Genomic DNA, 25,541 nt, shown 5'->3' with positions numbered 1-25,541 from the left:
GCTTCTCCAGCAGATAGAAAGAAATGTAGCCTTGCCAGGGCCAAAAATTTGCCCCCAACTCCACAATCGAAGTTTGTAACAATTCCTAGCTGCCTTGTTACAAATTCACAGTAGTGCAACCTCTTTTTAATGATGAAGCAGATTTGCTTGGTTCTCATTGGAAAAAATGGAAAATCCAGATCAATAGAATTTACTCAGAATTACTGGTCCCTTGGCTAGAAAGAAAACAATGGCTGAAAGCTCAGAGTTGGAGGCTGGTGATGTCTGGGAAGCTTGCTAGCTTAAAGGAAATCCAATGACTAGAACTGGTCCCTTACCAAAAAAACCCACAGAAGTGGCCTGAAAAGGGCTTGGACACAATTTTGCAGATCTCTTGTAATGTGCAAATCTATTTCTGCCCTGTGTCATTTTCAGATGCTGTTATTAATATTTCAATTTCTTTTACATATTAATCTACCACTAGATTCCTAGGTGATTTGCAAATGATCAGCAAGAGCTTTTATTTCAGTTGTTTGAAAATAGCAATAGAAATAGGAATTTCAGTTAGGTTGCTGAAACCCTGGGCTAAGAATAAGTAATCTGATATGTAATTGTTTGTACACTTGGAAGTTAGTGTTCAGGTTCAGGTTCAGAGATAGCCCAGAAACTGCATTGGTTGCGCTTCTTGATGACCTTTGGAGAAGCCAGGATCAGGGGCATGCACCCCTTTAGGTCCTCTTTGATTTCTTGGTGGTTTGCAATACCATCCCCCATTGTATCTTTCTGGAATGCTTCCCAGGGATTGGGGAGGGGCCACAATCATACAATAGTTCTTGTTAGCCCTGCGAGGTAGTCCAGACAAGAAGCACAACCAGGAGTACTAGCTCTATCTTTATTGTAAGGTTACATTAACAGAATCTTGCAAGAAAGTATTTCTCCCCTCCTTTCCTTTTACTTTCTGGAAAACTAGGGAGGGTCCCTTCTGAAATGTTTCCCATGCCATCCTTCCTTTTGTGGGCCGAGACTTCATTTACATACCAGTTGTCCCATCTGCAGCTCTCCCTGGTCTCCCAAGGTTATTCCCACATACCATTACAATTCTACTCCCTCCTATAGGGGCAGCTCTGATCAGTGGTACTTTGTGGTATGCCTCAGAGATCCTTCCTCTCCCCACTTTTCAGTGTTTACATGAAACCACTGGGAGAGCTCATTTATTAGCACAGCACCCAGTATATGCTAGCAATATGCTGATGATACCCACCCCGAGACCGAACAAGCAATGTGCTGGGCACTGTCTCAGTGCCTGGAGACTGTCAGGGTCTGGATGGGGAAGAACAGACTCCAACTGAATCCCTCCAAGATGGAGTGACTCTGCGTTTGTGGCATGAATGATTCCAGGGAAATACCAAACTTGTCTTAGAATGGAAGTGACATGGTCTGCAATTTGGAATTCTCCAAGACTCACAGGTTTTGCTTTAAATTCAGGTGGGAAATGTGGCTAGGAGGGCCTCTGCAGTTACATTGTGACCATTCTTGGATGGGGATGCTCTGCTCATGGTCATCTACAGCCTAGTCACCTCCTGCTTGGATTACTGTAACATGCTCTACATGAAAAGCATCTGGGAACTACAGCTGGTACCAAACGTGATGGCCCAGGCAGTAATGAGGATGATCCTCTGTTTCAGGAGATTAATTGGTTGCCAGGGACTCCTGGGTGCAATTCATGGTGCCGGTTGTCACCTTTAAGGCATGGCCCTAGTTATCTGAGGAACTGCCTCCTCTGGCATTCATCTACTCATCCAGCCAGGTCTCACAGGGTCAACTATCTCCAAGTCCCATCTCTGCAAAACTGTAATCCAATGGAGCCTCAGAGGTAGGTTGTTTCCACTGCCATCCACATTCTTTGGAATTCCCTCCAAGTGGACCTTTGATCTACCTCATCCCTCCTGTGCTTTAGGAAACTTGTAAAAGCCTTTTTCTTTTGACTGGCAAAGGAAGAGGTTGCTTTATAATATGCAGGTAGGGTCCGCAGTGTGCATGACTTATTTATATGGATTTTGGTTTTGTGTGCATTTGTTGTTAGCTGCCTAGTACCTCTGGCCATGGGTGGCATACAAGTATAGCAAATAAATAATGTGGTGTGTGTGTGTGTGTAAATAGATATAGATATATCAGATGAATTCAATTCTGAAAACAATTTCCTCCATGTAGAATGTGCTCTGAGACACTGTATTTTTTAAATATAAGGCCATGTCTTTTTAGCTGATTCTGTGGATGGATAGGTAAGTTTTAGTGAAACAACAGCAACCACAAAGTAGGTCCAGTAAATCTGAAATTTGCCGACCCCTTAAAAAAACAAAATTGACACTGACTGTTAAAACATCTATCAGGAATTTATTACAACACATTGTTCCCAAATACAAAAGAAAGGAAAAGAAAGAGAGGGTAAAAAGCGCTGCTGTTTACAGCCTTCAGTAATAAATAAAGTCAACGCAGGGGCCGAGTGTACCACTCAATCCTGCCAAGCAACATCCAATGTTAGCATTCCTTTAGCAGGCAGAAGGGGATGTAGTCTGGTTATCACGAGAGAAGAAGAGGACAAACTCAGAGACCAGATGCAGTGTCATTTCCCCACACCCCTCACCCATCCTAGATGGTACTCAGAATTCATTCCCAGGACATACAAATGTTTATATCCAAATTTCCATTCCTACAGCAATCTTTGCTTATGAATTGCTGTATCTGAGAACAAAATCCTCATCTCTTGTTTGAGGATCTCCACAGACTGAGGTCTTCAGTTCCATGCCTGTGTCAGAGGCTCAGCATCTCACCCCTTAGTCAAATAATTTCCCGTTGTTTACAAGGCAGAAGAACTTGCAGAATATAAATGTGGATCCACAGACAAGAGACCAAAAGGGATTCTGTGTATGCTTTCTGAGAAAGTTAAGTCAATTTCTCTACTCTTTCCAAAAGAATTCTGAGCAACAATAAATAAACGCAACATACTGCAACAGAAAATACATTTTGCACCTCCTCTCCAAAATCTCAAAATAATTTGTTGAGTGGCTATTCTACTGATTCCTACTGAGGATGGCTAGGAAAACATTGTGGCAGATAGATGATTATAGGAAAGACTCAAACGCACTTTGCTCACAATTTGCAATACTGACTTCTATTCATTGAGCAATAAAGGAAAATTGGGATATCAGTCTCTAAACGATTCCCAGAGACACAGGAATTGCACCTGGTAGTTTTAGCCACTTCAGGTTCTATGACAAACCTGAGAGGAAACAGGGACACTTGTTCTGTGTATGAACCAGTCATAATTGCTTCAGTATACTGAAGTAGTCAGATAGACTTGCCCATGACCTGCAACTATATAGAAAATAGTTGTAGCTTTGAATTTTATTGGGGCAATAATACTAAATACATTTAATGACAAATATTCCACTATACAAGTTGTATAGTGGGTGAAATCTATACAACTTTAGAATGAAATAATCTGAGTCTTTCGTGCTATTGATGTCAATTTCTGAACACTGTTAACTTGAAAGAGCTCTTACTTTCAGATAAGGGAACAAGGTCTCTCTCTCTTCTGTCCTGTAATGTCTAATGTAATCACAATACTAAGGTGACAAAAATTCTAGAGTACAAAATCAAATTTAACTGGGTTTTATTACAGGATTTGGAGACTAGAGACCTCTTTTTAACTGCTTTTGGTTTCGATCAAACACATCTGCATGATGGCTATTGATACAGAAGCATGACTTGAAAAGACGTTGGGAAATTAGATTTTCTCCAGAGTGCAAACAATTTTGAGTTCTTAGCACTCATCAAATTATAATTCCAGTGGGAGAAATCACTGCCCTGAAATTAGTCTGCAATGGAACAAGTCTGTGGCTGCTTTTCCCAACCTAATACCAACCAGATGAGTAAGGATATAATTCCCACCTAGCTGGGGGTGCTGGGATTTGTAGTCCAGAAGAGGGAAAACTGCTGTTGGATGAAAAACAGGAGCTGTTCTGTATCTCCTGATGCACTTTTTATTATTTTAAAACATGTTAGAGCTTTTATCTTTCTTCCTACAAAACTTTAGTCGATTTGAGGAAGCTTCAGTGTCTGGCAGAGTTTTTAAGAGAACACAATATCCCTGAGAGAAGGCCTTCTCCACCTCCTTCTGTATACTATTTGGCAATCACGCATGCCACAGTATTGACTAGCCTTTACATACAGTTGGAATCAGAGAAAGCAGAGGGCAGGTGGAGAAGGGAAAGGTCCGTATATATTCACAACAGAGAAACAAAGATCAACATACATAGAAGCAAAATTACATAATATAATAATAAATACTTAAATCTATAATCCATACATTGCAATTACAACATTGATAGCTTATTATCATTAGCATTAGGATCCAGAGGAAAGTAGGAAAGATATCCTTTTAAGGGATTGGCATCCAGTAGAGGAGACATGAAAACGGCACATGGGGTACAAGAAACAAAGAGGACAGAAATAATAAATAAAACCAGAACAGACACATGATAAAACAGGCAGAAGGATGAAGAATCACAGCAAAGCCTTCAAAACAAAGCAAAACAAAACTTTTTGTCACAGGGCAAAAATAATTAAAAAAAGGTGCTGCAAGCCAGAAAATCACTATGTAAGACCTAGGAAAATGGATAATTTTGTACCTGAAGTGAAGTTAAAGTAGCATGTCTCTTTCCCCTCATTCTGGAGATGGAGAGTTAGCAGCAAGAAACTGATACTGTTGCAGTTAACTGCTACCCAAAACAAACTGCTTTATAATAAAGATGGTTCTCAACCTGGCCTTCAAGGTTAGCATTATATTATTAACCTAACCCTACTTTTTCTACAAATATTGAGCCCTACGTGGCATTTGGCTATATTTGAGGAAAATTAGCACTGACATTCTATTCAAGAATAAGATATGTGAGGATCCTTCTTGCCCTTATTTTAAACAAGCTCAAAAAATCTCCTTGGCATCCTGAAAGGTATGTTATTTTAGAATGGTAGAGAAATCAAACATTTCTACATTATCCTGATTGTCCATTTACTCAGCCTATCTGAAGACTCTTGGTTCCCATGTGGGACTTTCTCTAGTTCTCACTCAGAGTGCTAGTGAGTCAGAATAAATTGTAGACGAACATGTAATTGAGCTCCTAACCTGGAGTTTTTCAGTTGGGTTGGAACTGCAACTCAACAGAGTTCAGCCAAAATGGCCAATGACCTTGTTCCTAGGATTTCTATAAACTGCCATTTCAACATATCTGAAAGGAACCACATTAGGGAATGTTTATGTAGCTGAAGTATGAACATCAAATCACAACTGTATGCTAAGCTCTCTTCCTGACAAGATTTCAGAGAAAGCGATGCTAATCTGGATCAAATTTTGGTCCTACAGAAGACTATACACTGAATTTACTGAAATTAGTGAACTATTTCTGATGTTTTCGCTGTGACACCATTGAAAGATCGTTTGCCAAAAGTACTTTCCTAATTGTTAGATGGTGCATATAAACTTCCTATCCAAGCTAGACAGGAAAAGTATGCACATCAGAACAACACTGGAAAACTTCACTCTTTAACCAATTTAAACAAACTGTTCTTTGTATGATTATCCTCCCATCCCTTGACAATCCCCAAATGTTCTTTGTCCCTTTCTATCTGGCCTTAACTTCTGACTTTCATAGAAGTCTCACAGTATTTTTTTCCCCTTCGGATGGAAAAGGGCCAACTTTGTTACCTTAATCTAATCTGGATTCTTTTCTGACACAATGAATTGTAGCAGCTCTGAATCTTTGAATTTTTAATCATGTTTATTATTCTATTGTTAGGATTAATTGGTACATTCTTCTGCCATGCCTTTAAAGCATAAGAGATTTCTAGGACCTCCAGACCTCCAAACGTCTGTTATAAAGCAGTTAAAAGGGATACTATTCTGGTTTCCAATATATGCTGAATATTATAAACATGAACCCAGTTTATACCTCTAAAGAGGAATAGAATGAATCATGCTTTCACTGCACTGATATCAGAATAATATCAGTGATAAGTGCAGATTTTTTTTTTTTAAATTAGGATCAAGGAATGAGTATTCAGCAGCAGAGCTAAAGTAACTGAAATTTCTCAAACTATGCCTATTAATATTTCTTGCCCATATGTGGAATACTGCTTTGGTTCAAACGTGTAATAATTTTTGTCATATTATTCCCAACACAGACAAATATAGTTTTTAAATGGGCCAGAATTTATAAACTTGGTTTTTCAAAGTTTTCAAATTTGCTGTGCCTGTGCATGAAGGCCAGAAATTGGGTCACCTTAGGAGGATCTGGGCTTTAGATGAGCAGGTTGGTTTCTCTGTGGAAATTCTAAACACGTCAGACCAGAAACCCTCATAAGTTTGTTGCGATGATAAAATGGAGCTACCTAATGAACTTTATGGAGGAACAACAGGAAGCAAATATAAAACAATTTTAAGTTATACAGAGATTTGGTATCGCTACTAGTTGAATATTTACTAGTGAATTAGTTTATTCCCTGGGTTTGGAATAACATTTGCCAGAGACCATGGGTATACTATGCTTCTCAGAAAGGAGTTGAACAGAACTTTTCTCATAAATATCAATGAGAGGAATCCAGGAGCACGTAATTCCAGCTCATTTAACCTGATTGGTTAGTGCTCATCCTACTTTAATCACACATTCACAAGATCAGGAATTCCTAAAGAAGAACTTTTCATCTGCACTTCTGATGCAAGCTCACAGGTGAAATGAGGATTTTATCTTTTAGCATCTGTGGATATAGAACCAGACTCTGATAAAGCTGCAGCAAAATACATTATCTTGCTTTTACCATAACAATTCAACGTTAAAAAAAAAATTATACTCCCAGTGTGAGAACCTAACTAAATCTCTCCTATCACACTGTCCAATGGCCCTCTGCAAATTATTTGCCAAATAGCACACAGGTCCACATGGTCACTTCTGAGCTTGCAGCATCTAATCGGAACAGACAGTGGTAGAATAAATACAATGAGGATCTCTCTACTTTGTGTCTTGGCAAAGTAGACAGCAATTACTATGGTCAGGAAACAGACAACCTGATGCAAGAACATGTTATTGCTGCTCCCCCGTGGTTTGTTATTTGTTTGCAAAGTTTGAACCTGAGATTGTTATTTTTATCTTGTGTATTTTAAAAAAATACAGCTGAACAAGAAAAGAAATGGGAAAAGAAATGCACTAAAAAGATTTTTTTTTCCTTTTAAAAGCTACACAAACAACCCTGAGGTATTGGCTCAAAAAAACCAGCATGTGATACGAAAGGAGCAATGCAAAATCAGATACACAAAGAGAAAAATGTGCTTTCAGGGAGACAGTTCTGTGCCTTTATCTTAAACAGATGAAGCAGCCCTGTGGTGCCTCTGTATCATGAGCTGAGCTGATTCCTTTGCAGCTCGCCCTAAACAAGTAAGTCCAGAGTAGCCAATAATGAAAATGTGCAACATCTCTTCCCACTCTTGTGTTTCGACTGGGATCTTACACTTGTGGCCAATATTATCTTGACATGCGTGTTCCTTTTGCTTGCCCTAAAGTTCCATTCTGTACCTGTTAAAGGCAATGTAAACAACATGGCCCTCTGATAGAGACCTTCAAAAAATATTTCATACAACATTGGGACTGTAACATTGATCAACTACTTACCAGGTGAAGCAGCCCAGTCACATGGAGAGCCTCCACACCAGTGGTTCCCAGGAAAATGACACACTGAGATGGAGACCCTCTGCTTGGTTGAGCTCATCCGCACAGTCAGTGGCTTACAAATAACACCCCCTGCCCCATTGGACAACCAGCAGTGTGTTGTATTTTTCAAACGATCTTCACATCAGAAATACATCTGAATCAGCCTACAGTTCAATATGTTAAACCATTTTCCTCATCTGAGGCCAGCCCTACTATAAAGTTGATTGAGCAGCAGATGTCTACCAGTAAGAAGTGATATATTTTACATTCTTTATTTTATTAGTATACTTTTTACAACTGGGAACAGTGGTTCAATTATCCACTTGTAGTGTGAAAAAGTCCTGAGCTGGCTATGGCCTCTTCTGGTTTATGATATACATGTTTTACAAGGTGCCAGAGAAATCTTCCCTCCATTTCTCCTTAATGAGAAAAAAGTTAAGAAACCTGCCTAAGAACTTCATCCAAATATTTCCCAGTGACTTATTTAGATGAAGCTTTCAGAACTAGTTTTCTTATCCCGGTCATTAAAACTACTCTCTTAAAGTCAAGACAAATAAAATCTCTGGCTGAACTGAAGTTCTTAATAACATTCTAGAGGCTTAGAAGATAGATGATGAAAATGGGAATTTGGTGTGGGTTGGCAAGCTCTTCACATTATGCCTAAAATATTCCACGTCCTTTCTAGAATGTCATTTCTTGAAAGGCTGTTCACTTTGATGACCTGCTAAGCGAACTTTGTCTTTGGACTGTTCTCTCACTGGTTGATTGGCATTCACTGAGAAATCCCTGATAGATGGTAAATGAGTACTTAGAGGAGACAGAGATTTTGGGTGGAGAACTGAAGCTAGAATGCCAGTTCTTGCAGTAGTAGGAGGACACTGCCTCCTGGCTGCTTCCCTAAAGCAGCCCTGAGGATATTTTAAGAGATTTTTACTCTAGTACTGCAACATTTCATTCAACAATCTTAGGCCCAAACTTCTCTTCCACCTCCAACTCCTTCCACAGATGCTGGGTTTAATACTGTTTGAACAAGAGGAGCCATTCAGAATACCCTGCCCTTGGGTTTAAGAGTATGGCCTGCCAGTCCTCCTAAGTTACTGGGAAAATAAATACTCTGGCCTTCTGAAAAGCCCCCCACCTCCCAAAATAATTTGAGTCCACATCTAATGTGCTCCCGTTACAGACAGCACATATATAATTGAATATACAGCTCCTGTGTTGTCTGCTCCCCCTTCTTACTCAAGGTACCCTTTTTCTTATAGCCAAGCCTACTCTTGCAGCCACAACTCTACTATCCCCTGCTCAGACCCAGGAAGGAGATTTTATGGCTTTGATAGCAGGTGTGATAGAAAAAGGAAATAAAGAAGCATTAAGAAGAATTCCTGGCTCAGTTTGTGTTGAAGATTTTCTCACTTTTTTTAAAAAATAAAAAGCGTATGCCCATATACACACCCACACACTCACACACACCTCTTTTTCTCTTTTGGGGGGTGCCTCCACCACTGATGCAAGCCATAGAAGGAGCCACAGGCCTAAGATATTGCTTTGAAACTCATGTTTCAGATTTAAATACCACATACATAAAAATAGAGCTGGAGTACTGCCCCTACATTGTCTGAAAATCATTGCCAGAATGAACAGCTTCAAATAAATTAGAAAGAAAAGTTGAAAATTATTTGTCTCAATAAAAACTGTAGTAAAACCTTTAAACTTTTTTGTGTTTTTTTTCTCTCTTTTATATTATATATAATATATATTTATATATATATAGGACTGCTATACAGCAGCTTTAAAGAATACTAGCCAGAGAAACACAAAGGCCCATGCTCAGTATAGGAAGAAGGGAGCCTTGGAAAAGAAGCCCCACCAGGTTTCTGTACCTGAATCTGGGAAAGAGCCACCAATATATTGTCCAACCCTGATGGAATAGAAAGGAAATGCCCCTTCTGTAATGGAAACGGATGGGCAAAATCTCAATTACTTCCTATAAATTAGATAGGAATGTATTAATTATAATTAGTAGTACACTCTTCAAAGAAAAGAACCTGCTTCCCTTTAACTCTTCCCATTGCAAATCTGCAGATCAAACAGTAACCATTTTCCTCCAAGAAAACTTTCACTTGCAAGCTTAAATTTTGCCCTCATTTCTCTTTCAACCCACCTTAGGAGACATGCATCAGCTCTCCCTATTCCCTCTGAAGGGGAAGAGAAAGCACCCTTTGCATGCAAAAGAAAAGAACCCAATATTTAAAGAGTTAATACACTCTCCACCTACCCAAAAGGGAATGTGATTGTGGTTTGTTGTGGTGTGGAGGTAGGAACAAAAGGAGGCACTAAGCATGCACCGTTATGTTTCTTGACTTCAGATTCCTTTAGCTTCGCCTTCATTTTAGCGGATATGCCCTTTGGAAATGCACATGGGCATATGAAAAAAATGCTCCTACCCGTACCCACACCCTTCTTCTCCTCAGTTAAATATTTCACCAGTCTTCCTCCTCCCTACCTCCCTTCCCCTCCCACACCCGATGTACCCACACTTGCTCTCAAATCTCACACAGTGAAAATCAGGACACCTCTATGATCTCCATGCTGCCTGAAAAACTAGATTGTTTGCTAATTTTGCCCAGGTCTTCCCGAGATCTGCTCTCTGATAAGGTTTCCTCAAATTCCATTTGGCAGCTCCTTCTTTTGAACTGCTTCTCAGGCATGGTGTCCTCGTGCCAGCTGTGTCGCACATCTCGCTGCTCTCCTCGTTGCTTGTCCCTTAGTCTGATCTCACAGCTTGCCTGGATTGTGCTGCAGCTGAAGGAGGAGTAGGTGGTGGTACTGGCAAACAGAGCCCCACTCCCACTGCCTTTGCTGCCTGCTGCCGAGTCTGTGCTGAAGTACCAGGGGTTCTCAGCAGAAGGTGTGCTTGGGGATTCCAAGTGCATCCCCCAAGTCCCAGCAGAGGACGGGGTTGTGGCTGGCTGTGCCAGCTGCTGCCCTACACTGGGAAGGCTCAGCCGAAGGGTCTGCTTGAGACTGTCCTCCATGCTGGTGCTTTTGTGCATGGCGCACACCCCACTGAAATTAAGGCTCAGCCCATGGGCAGGGGAGCCTGCTTGGTGCCTGTGCTTCCGTCGCTGTCGTACTTTGGCCTCTAGAATGAAGTCAGGTCCACTGGGCCAGTCAGAACCATCTGGAACAGGAGAAAACTGGCACGTACCATTGGGACCCGAAGGGCTGTCCAGCTTACAAAGCTTGGGCGTTTCCTCTACTTCTGTAGGACCTGGGACATCCTGCCTTTGGCTAGGACAGTAGGCTGACTTGATGTCCAGAGAAAAAGAACGCTTTAGTCGGTTGGTGTCTTGAATGCGCTCAGAAGATAAATGCAGCCCATTGAGTCCTTGCTGCAATGCCATCGGTGAGACAACCTTTGAAATTCCTAATGACCGCTCAGAGTCAATGGAGGATGTTTCCAAGATTGTGCTTTTTAATACCTCCTCAGGCTTTTCTGAGGTAGACAAAGTCTGGGGTCTGTTACCTTCACATGACTCAAAGTATTCTTGCTGGGATTCCCCTTCACCTTTCTCTCCTTGGGCCTTCAAAGCCTTGAGTAGCTTCAAACTTCTCTCATACTCTAGAAGTTGACCCAAGAAGTTGAAATTGGGTGATATGGAGGGACGTCTGTCTTTGACAAACCTGCCAAGACAAGCAAAGACCCATGATTATTCCTTTTCTTACTTCCAATAAAACTATATTTTATAGAACTTGAAAGTATTAGCAAGATTTTGAGCATCTAATCAGCAAGCCATGGTTGTAAAAGATTCTTAAAAACTCTACTATTCAAAACAACACTAGAAACACTGTTATATTTATCTTTCCCACATGCCCACGGCTTTAAAAAGTAGGAATGCATTTAAGGATCTCTCCTTGTCCAATAGAAGATCAGTTATCACCAAATTCCATACATTTCAAGAGTTCGGCAAGGTGGCTATGTCATCTGTATGTGTTGATTCCTTACCCATATATAAGCCATTGCTATGTAGGGTATTAGTTCAACACTATGTTTTTTTTGTTCTGTGTGCCCTACCTGCAGTTAAAAAAACCAAATTCACTGTGAATCACAAAATGATTATATTTACATGTGAATGAGCCCAAAAGACCACAGGCTGGGAGCCAATCAACAGGTGAAATTGAAGTGGGTACCACAAGCCTGACAAGTCACGTAAATCAGTTTCTAAGCTTATGCTAAGAAATTGGCCCAAGAAGAACTAAGAACTTTTTAGAGTCTCACAAAAAGCCATTCCCTCACTGGTATAATATTTATGGTATTGTTTTCTTTTTATGTGCCTCCATTTGTTTTTTATGGGGGGACATGTGGGGAAAAAACCCTCTAAAAACTGCTTTTTAAAAAATAAAACCTGTCCTAAGGAGCTTTTGGAGGTTTGGGGGAGGGGGAGGGAGGGGGAAAGAAGCCAGCCAACCAACTAACCTTGCCAGAACAAATAATGAAGTTGATTCCCCTTAGAAAGACAAAAAACAGACTTCCATCCTCTTCTTCTGGAAACCCACCTACCTGTAGGCATCATCTGAAGACATGCCCATGGTCTTCATGATGTATGCAATGGCAATGGTGGCCGATCGGGAAATCCCTGCCAAGCAGTGCACAATCACCTGGCAGCTAGAAACCTTGGCCTTATCTGGAACACAAGAAGACAGATGTCACTTGAAGCAAAGAAACCTGTGATCCCTTAAAGACTAACAAGATTCACTTCAGATTTGGTGAAGTAAAGGCAAATCCAAGAAAGCTTCTATTATAACAAATCTGAAACCTTTAATGTGTCATAAGCTTCTTTGTTGTTTTTGTTGCTAGAGACTAACATCACTCCCCCTTGGAGAACAGAAACAAGCAGCAACAAACAGCATGAACAAGATATTTATCTCTGCACAGGTGGCTGCTTTAAGCCAAACCTTGTTGCTTTAACTACAGTGAAACCTTGTTTTAATTGATTAACTGGGGGGAGGGGATGTTAATTATTCCTCTAACTCTATCTCATCACAGGGCCACATATTTCATCATTTGCATATTGACATCCTCATGCAAATCACTTCATTTGTATAGTAATGCCATTATACAAATTATGGTCTTTTGCAAATTCCATTGTATTAAGGTTCAGGAAATCCAGGTTTCACATGCTTGTCATACTGGTTTATCCAACTCCTACGTTTAACTTGCAGCAAGGAGAGGGAATCTGAGGATCTCTTGATGTTTCCAGACTACAGCTCTAATTAGCCCACCCAGCATGACGACTAGTCTGAAATGAAAAATGTTGTGATCCAATTGTATGTTCCTTCTTGCTAATAGAGCATGTATAATATGGGAATCATATACTTTCCTTGCACAATGCAAATGTGAAATGATTTAAAGAAACCAAACAGGCAGATACATCTGTTCATCCTTTATGTGTGGCCCCTTCAGTTCTTAAAGCCTGGACTATGGCTGTCTATTTGACAATCACCTGCAACAAACTGTTGCTTTGAATGATGAAAATTATTGGACGGATGAAGCCTGGATTAAAAATCTGGGCTCAGAATTCATTTATTTAAACAAAGCATCAATTAAATAAATCAACACATATCAGCATTGTTTACAAATGTTTACAATATGATTCCCTTCCCTTCTCTTCCCACTAGCCTTTAGATATTTTGGATATCAACACTCATGAATCCTAAAGGTCATCCTGGCTATGAATTATGGGAGTTGGTCCAATACTCTGGAGGGTACCAGGATGATGAAGATTGCTTTCACAGAGACTTCTGAGGCACTGCCTCCACTCTAGGTCTTAAGAAATAAATTATTTTTTTGAACATGTACTCTTGTTTAACAAATCATATGTGAATAAGGATGGCTGTTTTAAAGTTAAAAATGCAGATTAATCAAAAGAAGGAGCAGTATGGTCCCAAGTAGTATTAACTGTTCCTCCATGATGTCCCAGATGTACATCAGTCTTGTCATCTGGGGCATCAGCACCAGGAAAGTTGTTTTGTACAAAGAGAGAAGGTGTTTATGAAGATTCTCAGTCATCCAGGTGGAATTATCTGGAGGTTGAGTCATGGCAATTGGACTTCTTTTCTTTTTCTTTTTGGTTAGAGACATTTCGCTACTTGTCCAAGCAGCTTCTTCAGTCAGAAGCTGCTTGGACAAGTAGCAAAACGTCTCTAACCAAAAAGAAAAAGAAAAGTCCAGTTGCCATGGCTCAACCTCCAGACAAAGGGAGAAGGTGTATCTCCCAAGGGCAGGCTGGCATTTTGCACACCACAGATCTTAAAATATGGCGTCAATGGAACCGGGGGGGGGGGCGGGGGCTGAGCAACTCAGTCATCATTCCAAAGCCTTTTGCAGTAACAGTACAGAAACTAAAAAAGTATGAAAAAACCCTTCAGGAACTCTTTACCAATAAGCCTGGTCTTACCAATAAATTCAATTGATTTATCCAGCCAGGGAAGTAGTTTCTCACAGTAATTGTCATTGACTGGAATGCGCATGAAGTGACTGTCACAGATGAAATCTGGTTTGGGACAGGAGTTGCTGGCGTTGAGAACATAGCTTATCCCATTCTGGGTCATCAGGTCCTGAAGAAAAAAGAAGTTAAGTGGGTTGCATTTATCACTCAGTGCAGAATCCTCTCCCTTACTCTTCCAGAGGTTCTGACCATGCTCTAGTTTTAGGAACCAGTGGATATTCAGATGGCATTGAACTACAACTCTCAGCAGCCACAGTCAGTATGGCCAAAGAGAGGGATGCTAGGAATTGCAGTTCAACAATGTTGGGAAGGTCACAGGTTCTCCATTCCTATTACATTTTCCTCCTTTCTCTCTTGTATCTCCTACTTGGCTGTTCACTGTGCAGGTTTTGTAGCCATAGAGGGCCTCTGTGTATTTTAGCTGCCAATTTAGAACTGATGAGCAGCTCTTTGTCATAGCAGAGAACGGCACCTTCACTAACATCTTCAGAGCATTTGAAGTGCCTTGAAGGCATAAACTCCCCATGGAATCAGATCCATGTACTTCTTATTGTTTCCAATGGGAAAGGAAAGAGACTTGCAGCATGTCTTCTAAGAGAGGAGGGGGCTTTGGGGAAAGGCTACAAGAAGACATTTCCATGGATTAAATTATTGGGCATTAGGGTATTCCAAGTATTGCTTTGCTACAGTGAAGGAAAAAAAAAAGATCTAAATACAAAATACATATGTTCCTATTTTTCAAATTCTGAAGGCCAACATGATGTTCCTCTTCTTGAGTTACCATTTTTCTCCACAGTCTCTATGAAATAAACCCTAACCTCAGATTCTAGGAGCCAGCCAAACTCCCAAGCTTACATTCTTAGCATGTTTTTGTTCTTGTGTCTTTCTACTCCCTGTATAAAACATTCTTTTTCTCCTTTCTGCACCTCTAGTTTAGATGCTTCTTCCCACATCCCTGCGAGCAATACCCTACTGGCTCCCTCCTGCCCGGGATACATGCCTACTGGTGTTTTAATAATGACTTCATTCTTACTCTTTCTTCCCTACAGTCCTATCACAGCCAAAGCATTCTGGCACCTTTTGAAAGGACAGTGCTGCTCTCTCCCATTCCCAATGCCCATTTTTATGCATTTAGGGGCCCTCTCAAAGGATTTTTTTCTCGCAGATGTAGGCTGCACTGCCTACACTCTCTGGCACCTCAATTTACCATCAGTCACAGCTGAATGCCAAGCCTAATACCTCATCCTCTGGCTGGACATGGAAAAGTTGAGGTCAGTGTTATTCTTTAGCCTGGCTGGCACTGTACCCTGGCAATAAAAAACTGGCTCCCTTGCATAACATTTCTTAGGGTCAACCTCACCATCCTGACATTCCAACTGCTAATGTCTTTAATGCTTCAAGGGAAGCTTATTATGTCTCTGTCTCTGCACACTTCAAAATGGTCCAGAAAGACACTGTTGTTCTACTGGGTGACGTATGGATTTCCTATAGGTAGCAAGTAACTCTTTTTGACAACGACCCATAGTGTTTTTACAGAAGAAGATACAGATTCTACAAGACAAGCCCATCTCCCTCAGTGCCAGAAAGTACCTTATTTAAGACATCTTTCTGGGAACCTAGATAGAGATGAGGCAAGATGCGGGTTGGGCCAACATTGGCCACTGGCAAGCATGGCTGAGAGATACTCATTGGCAGGATGGTAGTTGGTTTCCCTTCACAGAGTCCTGGGAAGCAAGATGAGAAGGTGGCAAAGCCCCCTGAAGGAAGGAAGTGGAAGAAATATGAAGTATGAGCAACAATTCTTTTCATTAACTGCATTTTACTCTTAATATTCTACATGCATTCTATAAACCTATTACTTTAATACTGAAGTAAAACTTTCTATTTATAGAACTATTTGGTGAGAGAACATTTCAATTTTAGCCTAAATACAATCCTTAGCTTTCATGAAAGCATTAGGTACTACATGCATATAAAAGCAAATGTCCTTATTTTGTGACAGATAGATTTTTCAGGCAAATGATCATCCAACCTACAAAGGAAAGGTATCTGTTCTTTAGCTCACAATCAAGTATGGCTCTTAGGGATATTGTTGCATTTATTCTGGTGTTAGGCTTTTGCCAAGATGTTGCATACCTACAATCTGCAACCATCCCTTCACTTGCCTACTACACCCTCTCCTTGTTTAGCGACTGCAATCTGTTCCAGCGACTTTGTTGTTAAATGAAATGGTCACTAAACCAGCACATGACTCAGAGAGAGAGAGGGAGAAACACTGCAAAGATTGCTGGTTGCTGCCGTCTCATTCAGATAAAGTTCTCTTGTGCAGCTACACCAGTGTTACTCTCACTCCAGCGTGCATTGTCAGGTACAGAAATTTGGTTGTACATGCATACATTAGTTGGAAAATGAATTTTTTTACTACTGTTTATTACCACTGTATTTGCAAATGGTAGCTAACCAAAGTAGCTAACTGGGGAGTGGCTGTATTATGGTAGCTAACCAAAGTAGCTAACTGGGGAGTGGCTGTATTATGACCAGTACTTCATTAGTATCTATTGTCATCTCTCACTCTTAAAAGCTTCTTGATCTCCTATTTGGTAAAACTTGTCAATGTTAATACACTTTTTTGTTGTTGTTGTTCAGTCGTTAAGTCGTGTCCGACTCTTCGTGACCCCATGAACCATATTGCGCCAGGCCTTCCTGTCCTTCACTGCCTCCCTGAGTTTGCTCAGTTTCATGGTCATTGCTTCAGTGATGCTATCTAACCATCTCATCCTCTGCCGTCCTCTTCTCCTTTTGCCTTCAATCTTTCCCAGCATCAGGGTCTTTTCCAAAGACTCCTCTCTTCGCATTAGGTGACCAAAGTATCTGAGCTTGAGCTTCATTATCAGTCCTTCCAATGAACAAATACACTTTTACCTTCTTACAACTCTGTTGCATAAAACACTTTGTGTATGATTTCTGTATTGTCTTAGTATTATCAACCTAATACTCAGTTAAGTAACATAGTTAAACGAATATTAATGTGAAGGGAGAGAAAGAGAATGAGCAAAGGAAGTATGGTTTGAGGAATGAACAAAATTATTAATTTCAGTTTCTCATTCCTCCTTAGTCCATTTGATCCCTTTTCCACATCATTTTGAAACTTTTTAAAAATCCACATAAAAATGTTATTCGAATCCAAATGTTTACAATAGTTCCCTTACATTATTTTTTGTCCCAAATACTTATTTTGTGTTTTTTTCTTTAAATTCAGACAAATATATCACAAATTTGTGAGAAATGTGAATATTAAAAGATAACTATATCCTAGCCTGCGCATTTATTTAGGAAATGCAAATTTTGTATCAAAACTGAACTGGATACAATTCTTTCTTCTTTGTTTAAGCTGGTTTGTTAAAAATAAACAACTGAGAAGAAAAACCTCAAACCTAGATCCCATAGTTCTAAAAGCAACTTTTATTAGAACCAACCAAAATCTGTCAAAAGAGTAAGCAAGTATTTTCTAGAATACTTCTTCAGACTTATAACATATTGTCCAAATGAGTATTCTGGATGCTTGGAGTAATGTACTGTTTTTGTGGATGAATAATTGAAAAGAATTATATAAACCAACAGAAGGAAATCACTTAGACTTTGGCAAAATAAATATATTACCTAAATCAAGAGACACAGGATACTTACAACAATGTTTCTGTCAAGACTGAACATCAATTTGCGTATACTGCATGCTCCAATAAAAACCCACATTTTAAACCAGAGATTAATGAGTCAGCTCATTTATCATAAGCATTAATCACTTCATTCTTTCAGTTCTTACTGTAATAACAGAGGCTGGACTTTCCATTCACTATTTTTTTTCCTATTTCCAAAAGCAACTTTCAATATTGCCTGTTTGATAAAGGATCACCCATTGATTCAAACATGTTACAGAACCTAGGCTACCTAATAAAAATCACCAGTCTCTCCAGAGGACCATGTTATTTTTTGATGTTATTCTTTGGTGTTTTAGAGACCATCGTTCCCAGTGCACGAGCAAGCAGCATAGGTTTGTTTCAGCTTGCAAATTTTTAACTGATTACAAAACAACTGAGTATCTTAGTGACGGGAAGTAGCAGATAAACACACAGTGCTAAATAAAATAAATGGAATCTGCAGGGGGTAGGTGGGGAGTAAGTATGTGTGTGTGTAATTCTAGAAAGGCAGGAAATAAATTACCTGTACTGGAATTTGGTCAGGGCTCTGAGGGATAATTTTACTCCTCTTTTATAAATAGTCCCCTTGAGAATCTTTAGCCGTCACATGTGAGTGAGATTTGTCATCTGAGAAACGGCAGGCTGAACAGTTGCCAGTGTTGTTATATCTTGCTTTAAGAGGGACCAAGTAAAGAGAGTTGCTTGGAGCAATGATTTTAAAAATGTTCACCTTCAGAAACAATTCCTGTGTTGATTTCTCTGTCAAGGACAGCCTATGTTGCAGAAGACTGAGTAACATTTTTCCATGTGTGTTATGTCTGCATTTCAGACACTGATTAGACATACTGAACCTAACTACTATCTGCTAAGAAATCAGACTATAACACTAAGTCTTCAAAGTGGTGGGACAAGCCCCACAACACACAGAGGGCTGTGCCAGTGATACCAATATATGATTTTACCAATATATGATTTTAAAAAAATAAAGAAAAGTAGTCCTGCAATGATTCTTGAGTTGAAGATGTGTCCCTGAAAGGTAGAAAGTTATGGATCTAAACCACACCCAAGACTTTCCCACACCTGCATGCTGCTAAGAGAGTTTTGTAGTGTGTTCCAGGGAAGCTATTACATATGTTTTAACTGAGGAACACCTAATAAACTAGCAGATTTATCCCTGAAGAACCCATTTGAAGATCACTGACTGAACCAACCACCCTTAGGACCTTTCAACAGCACTGACCCCTTAATTGTAGATCTCATTTCTTTGTCCATCACTGATCATCTCTGGCTGATTCAGTGCCAATACAGAAGCAGGGTTTTTATACTTGAAAGAGACCCATGTCAGTTATGCAGTGTTTCAGTACACCCCTCCCTTCTTTCTCTCTCTGGCTCCTACTCAAGTACATAAAAAGATCTTTTCTATTTCATGCCCTGGTAACTGGCCAATTAAGCAGCCCCGTGTATAGGCTAATTAGAAAAATGAGTCTATACACTGGGTGGGTGGCTGAGGTATTTAGACAGAAATGGCAGGATTTCATTTCTGAACCGATCCTGGAGCAATTTTAATGCAAAACATAATATCTGAATCATGTTTTTCTTTTTTTCTTTCTTTTTTAAATCAGCTCTGTGAAACTGAGGTTTGACTTCCTCCAAAAATCCTGAATTTTAAAAATTTTGCTTTTCAAGTTTATTATCCAATTAGATTTGCTCATGCAGTCCTTGGCCACATAACTACTTCCTAGAAATCTTCATTGTGAGACCCTTGCTTTCATTAACCCCTAATTCTGATCTAACAGTGTTTTTTGCTGTTCCTGCAGTAAATATCAGGTCAAAAGCAAACAAAAAAAATCCACCACTAACCATGTTTGACAAATATTTCCTCTATGATTAGATAATTATTAAAATATTGAAAGCTGAGTTTTCAGGATTTGTCAATTTGAGACGCAGAGAGTTCTTGCAACTGCACCTCCCCCACACCTCGCTGCGGCATGACATCACTCCCTCAACCGGGATATTAAATCAGAATGAATGAAACGAGATTAGCACAGGTGCCCATGAGCTCTGGTTACGTCTATTTATCGCTCCTCTGTCCCTTGCATTCAATTTCACCAGAGGAGTGCATGCAAAAATATGGAATTCTCCCCTTTCTCTTACACTAATGTGTGTAAGAAGACAGACTAGGAGTCAAAATGGAAGCATTTCCAGAAGAAGCCATACTGTAGTTAGGTTGGGAATTGCTCTACCTGTTAGTATCACACAACAGTATGTACATACAACAACTTAGTCTGTTCAAGAGAATGAAAGTATCTATTCTAATTGATGGATATTCCTCAAGGCCAGGGCTAAGCAGTAGTGATGGCAGATCTGTGGATTTAGAGATAGATCTGACCTAATAATGCAAGAATAATTAGTAAGAGGTCTGTTTTAGCAGCAAAAGGGATATAACACACACTATACAGAACCTTCCCTCTTTCTGCTGATCAACCCCCTTCCTTAAAAAATTACTCTGAATATTCAGAATTCAAGAATGGTCAGTCTTCAGTATGTTCATCAGGAAAAAAACAAGTTGAGTTTTACTACATATGGGTCAATGAATATCCCACCCAGAGAACCTACAATGTGCTGTGAACTGGTAGTACATTAGCTGTGCATCACTATTCAGTTCAGGAGGTATAATATTCCATTATTTCCTAACTTAAGTACCACCTTCCTGTCACACTGGAGTATTAGCAAAGAGAATTATCACAGGACATTACAATGGGTAGTACTGTGTTGTGGTGCCATTCCTATTCATCTCATTCAGAACTTTCCCAAGGATTAGCCCTACTAGTCCTGAGATCTAAAGAATAAGAAATCTGCCATTCATTTATTTGTCTAGCATACTTATTTTCATCAGGAGAATTGGGCCACTGCTTAGATCATACAGGTAGTCCTCATTTAGTGACTGCCTTGGACAGCAACTGTTCACAGTTACAATGGTGATGAAAAAGCAACTTTATGACCAATCCTCCCATCTCAAAAGCAAAGGAAAGCTGAAGGAAGTGAAACAGTTGCAGTTTCACTTCGCGACTGCTTCACTTAATGACTGAGTTGTCTCAATTGTGGTCGCTAATCAAGGGTAAATTGACTAGAAGTATAGGACAGTGGTTTCTCAGATATGTTTTCCAATAACAGAAAACTAATCATTCCTTGCTATTCTTATTCTACAATATAGGATGAGGCAATCTATCACATTCTTACATATGTCTGAAATTTTTATCTTATTGCAGAATTAAAACTGTTAAAAATATTAGTATAAAAATACTGACATGAGAGCCAAAGTAGAATAGCAATGCAAATTCCCCTTTGAAGATTTGCCTATTGGCAGATCCATCACTAGCTTTGTGCATGAAATGCTAGCAAGCATGCAAGGACTCTTCAGAATGCCAGCAGGATCTGCTAAAGAAATCAGATATGTCCATGATCCTTGCATACTTCCTTCTGTTTTGGTTATGCCTAACCTGAAAGCCTCCAGATATGCTAGACTTCAATTCCTGTAATTTCCCATCCAACATGGCTACTGGTCAAGATGCAGAAGCTGAAGTCAAATATATCTGGAGGGCACCAGATTAAGGAAGGTTGTTCTATCTCAACTAATCCTTGTTTAGAAGATACAAACATCTTGAACATGGATCTGGTAAAATATGTAGATAAAATCACTGCAAAGGAACAGCATATTGCTTGGGACATACAATGCAAAGAAAATTAGGTTGCCTGGATCCCATTAGAATAGGTAGAACTAAAATACACAGTTAAACTATTACGTTTTCTAAAACTAAATAAGGCCTTTGATACACCTTTGAAGACCCAAGAAGGAAAAATATTAAACAAGGTGAACTGAAAAAGGGATAGAAAAATAAAGAGTAGGAATTCTGCAATTAGCCTTTAAGATTCCCAGTTGCCGCTTTTTATTTATTTGCTTGGTTAAATTTAAGAAGCCAATATAATTTCATGGAAAATCCATGAAGAAAAAATATTTAGCCACATTGATGGTGGGGTGGCTTTTGTTAACAATAAATGCTAGCTGCCTTTCTACTTTCAAATTAAGGGAGGAAAATATAACAAGCAGGTCCTTTTACAATCATGGCTCTTTGTCAGGCTATCTGGTTTGGGAATGGCATTCTCTTGGCATGAGTGGAATTGAGAGAGGGAATGGTTCTGTAAGTGGAACAGTGTGGGTGGAAGGAGCTCTCAGATTTCTCGGAGCTACTCACTCCAGTAGATTTGCCTGAAACTTGGGGATACAGATTGCTTGTTCAGAATCCCAATTCAAAGCTGCTGCATTCCTTTAGACAAGATTCCCAGTCAACCACTCTGTCTGGTTGGTAGGATAACATGTACCTGCATATAAACAGAACGGATGTAAGCAGATATGAGATCTAGCATGAAGAGAAATTCTGATTATCTGCCCATTTTAGAAAGCAATGAAAAGATTGTTCTCAGAAAATAGGAACTCTCATGGCAGCACCTAGATATTAGCAAAGAAGGAAAAGATCACTCTCAAATCAAGCTGTATTTTTAGACATCAAAGAACTCATAGTGTTACTATGTAATATTTTGTGAAAGGACTTCCTTTTGTCCTCTCTTCTCAAATCTGCTCTGAAGACTTCTCCAACCCTCCAGTACAGATTTGGGATAAGAGGGGTAGGAAGTATTTCTGTTGGTGGGTGCCATTTCATCAGTGGAATGACATCACTGGACACAACCAAGAGCATCTTCCCTATTTTAAGTCTTTTAAAGAATCATAGAGATAGTAAGGCAGCCTTTCCCTGTCTGGTACCTCCTTAGAAGACACAACACATAATAGCTTCCTAACTCTTAGTTTTGCTTTGACAATGTATATGGTAACACAAAAGGCTATTTACTGTACTATCAATAGCATTTCTTTTGGCCTGCACTGGAGCAAGAAAATTGCTTGAACTGATCACGGCAACCATAAACAATAATTTTGTACATTATCTCTTAAAACCATAATAGGAAAGCTTGTGGCACTATGTTTATTTGTAATTTGCACATGCATAAAGTACAGTCTAGCCAAGCAAACAAAAGTACTAGCAATCTGCCTATTAGCTGAACCACAACACAATTAAAGTAGGACTCTAAAGTGTTTCTTACCATCTTTATATTAGCACAACACATGCAAAAAACTAAGCCAATTACAATACAGTATATTCTGCATTTACGTAACATTCCTTCTTTTCATTAACACAGGGAATAGAAAAAGAGAGGAAGCCTTGCCTAAATGAGACAACTTTGAATCAGAAACCTTGTGATACATCTAAGTGCTCCTCCTTGTGGGAGACAACATGCTTTTCTACAAGAGCATTATGTTTGTTGGGTGAATACAGAGTATGGCCAACTTAAGCATAAGATATTGGGCTTATTTAACATTGGAAAACATACAAGGAATGCCGCTCTCAAGGTAGGTAAGAAGAAAGAGTAGGGAATTTGTTGCTTACTATGCTAGATGTTAGAATTTGTTGCTTACTGTGTTAGAACACACTACACAGAGACTGAATGTACCACCCACCTGGTGCTTTTGTAGTCACAGACTTTTATTAGAATCCTTTTTGGAGCCTCTCATTTACTGCTTGTAACCTCAGGCCATTAAGTTTAATTAAGTGGGGAGTAAACTTTCTTTCCTTACATTTACCAAAATAAGCCTGAAAGTAAGAGAGCAGTGTCTGCAAGGCACATTAACTACCAAGGCAAAGAATATGGGCTTCACATTTTCACACATGTGACAACTGCTAAGCCAATGTTTGCAGTGCAAAATATTGGATCTATTTTAACCAGAGCAAAACAAAATAGAGGATTTGCAGTATCAGATCTCTGAGTCAAGCCAAATCAGCTAGGGAGGCAGAATTCATCACAGGTATGCAAGTCAGCTTATATGGTGAAAACAGAATATGGGAAATTAATGGTAATCTTCTGAGCCACCTGTCTAACATTGTACCTGCCACACTTTTGGATTTGCAATCTTAAAACCTCCAGTCTACATAGCTTTTGTACTCTTAACACAGCTGGAGAATGCTGTTTCTGAAGAAATTATCCAGTTCTGTGTTTTATCCTTATTACATTCTTCCTGTTAAAGGCTCTTCCAGTGTCTGTCCATGCCCAACAAATTTAGGCAGAAACTATTAATGATATGGAGAGAAAGATGGAAGAAGGGAAGGAGAGAGAGAGAGAGAGAGAATAATGATTATTTTTGCAATGAACAAAAATGAAATTCCCTTCCTATATAAATTAACAGAGGCAAAGTCAATTGGTTAAAGTGTGTGATGTTTTAACTTATCTAGTAAGGTGTGTTGTGTGTATGTGCAGAAAAGAGTATAGATTTATAAACGACTGATTGTAGTTTGACAAGACATTTCCAAAATCATTTTTGACAATAGTAAACCATGTAAGTGCATATGCCTATGCATATTAGGGAAGGACATTTCTATAATTTAATAGATACATGGAATCCAGTACACAAGTCTACCATAAAAGGTTGCCTAATTATTTTTATACAACTGGAGCTGAAAAATGAAAAAAAAAAAAATCTTACTGCATCCTTCCAATTTGTCTCAAACTATTGCCTTGATAAATTGCAAATATTTCTTTAATCTTAGCACTGATATCAGTTTACTGGAGGCATTCATGTTTTGGAATGTAATAAAGAATAAAAATACCATTATTTTTCTTAATGGTCAGTTACAGTGAAATGATTAAGTACATCATGCCACAAATGTAAACAGTCAGTCTTAAACTGCTGACTGAATATAGGTGTACTACAGCTGTACAAGGAAATCCACTTTGGGTTCACTCTCTTCAGTAGCCTGCTCCAACTTGCTCTCAATTCTGGAGCATGAATTAGGAAAAACATAGCTCTGCTGTCTCATTATCTAGCACGAGAAAACATAAATGCACAATTGCACCTGTAGCTCTGCAAGAAATTAAATTATGATGAAAGGATGAAGCACACACAAATTTGACAAAACTGTTGGAGGGGTTTTCAAGCTACATGCTCCTAGCAATAGCTTTCACTCATTCAGGCCATTTCTGAAAGCTCTGGGTAATCTGCTGGTTCAGTCTGAACCTTGGTTTTTCCCTCCTCGTCTATGATCTATCTAAAAATATGCATCTTTCTGGGTTTTTTCCCCCATTTTTTTTTTTTTGGTTATTTTCTCATTCTAGGCATATTTTCCCTTATTATTAATTTTCTCTTTTCATTCTAGTTTGTCATGTGCTACATTTCTCCTAATGCATTTGCATCTTATTTTAGTGGAACCTATTAGCAGAGCAGTAAGGTTTTTTGCTTCCACAAATATGCCTCCTCCTTTTTGTTCTTTCATCTTGTCTCTCACATCTTCCTATAGTTATATTTCCTACTGTTGTCCTAAGATGCCCTCCTAAGATAGATTTTTCTAAGTATATCTTTTGCCTTCTCAACCTTCATCCATCCCTGGTTTTTCTTCTCCTTGTTGCTTTCTACACTGAGTGTTTTATATTTAAACATTTAACACTTTACATGGATCAATCAAATCAGGAACAATCAATGTGGAAGGAACTAC

The 25,541-nt window shown here is 39.3% G+C and overlaps 1 protein-coding gene across 3 annotated transcripts in view; it reads right to left on the bottom strand.

Moving 5' to 3' along the window:
- Nucleotides 1–2,353: 2,353 nt before the first annotated feature.
- The window catches only part of DUSP8 (dual specificity phosphatase 8), a 106,475-nt gene continuing 83,287 nt past the window's right edge, over nucleotides 2,354–25,541 (bottom strand). For all 3 annotated transcript variants that reach the window (XM_088146062.1, XM_088146063.1, XM_007437124.3), the window contains 4 exons: nucleotides 15,839–16,005; nucleotides 14,198–14,357; nucleotides 12,301–12,424; nucleotides 2,354–11,423 (listed from right to left, as the gene is read on the bottom strand). In XM_088146062.1, coding sequence (XP_088002188.1) covers nucleotides 10,304–11,423; nucleotides 12,301–12,424; nucleotides 14,198–14,357; nucleotides 15,839–16,005 — 1,571 coding nt within the window. In that variant the 3' untranslated portion in view covers nucleotides 2,354–10,303. The remainder of the gene's footprint in view (nucleotides 11,424–12,300; nucleotides 12,425–14,197; nucleotides 14,358–15,838; nucleotides 16,006–25,541) is intronic.

The sequence above is a fragment of the Python bivittatus genome, unplaced genomic scaffold (assembly GCF_059951505.1).
Source record: "Python bivittatus isolate LINGU-HERP-01145 unplaced genomic scaffold, Pbiv_v1 ctg000480_np1212, whole genome shotgun sequence".
NCBI classification, from domain to species: domain Eukaryota; kingdom Metazoa; phylum Chordata; class Lepidosauria; order Squamata; family Pythonidae; genus Python; species Python bivittatus.
The sequence above is the reverse complement of the archived record's forward strand: the minus strand, read 5'-3'. Positions and strand labels throughout refer to the sequence as shown.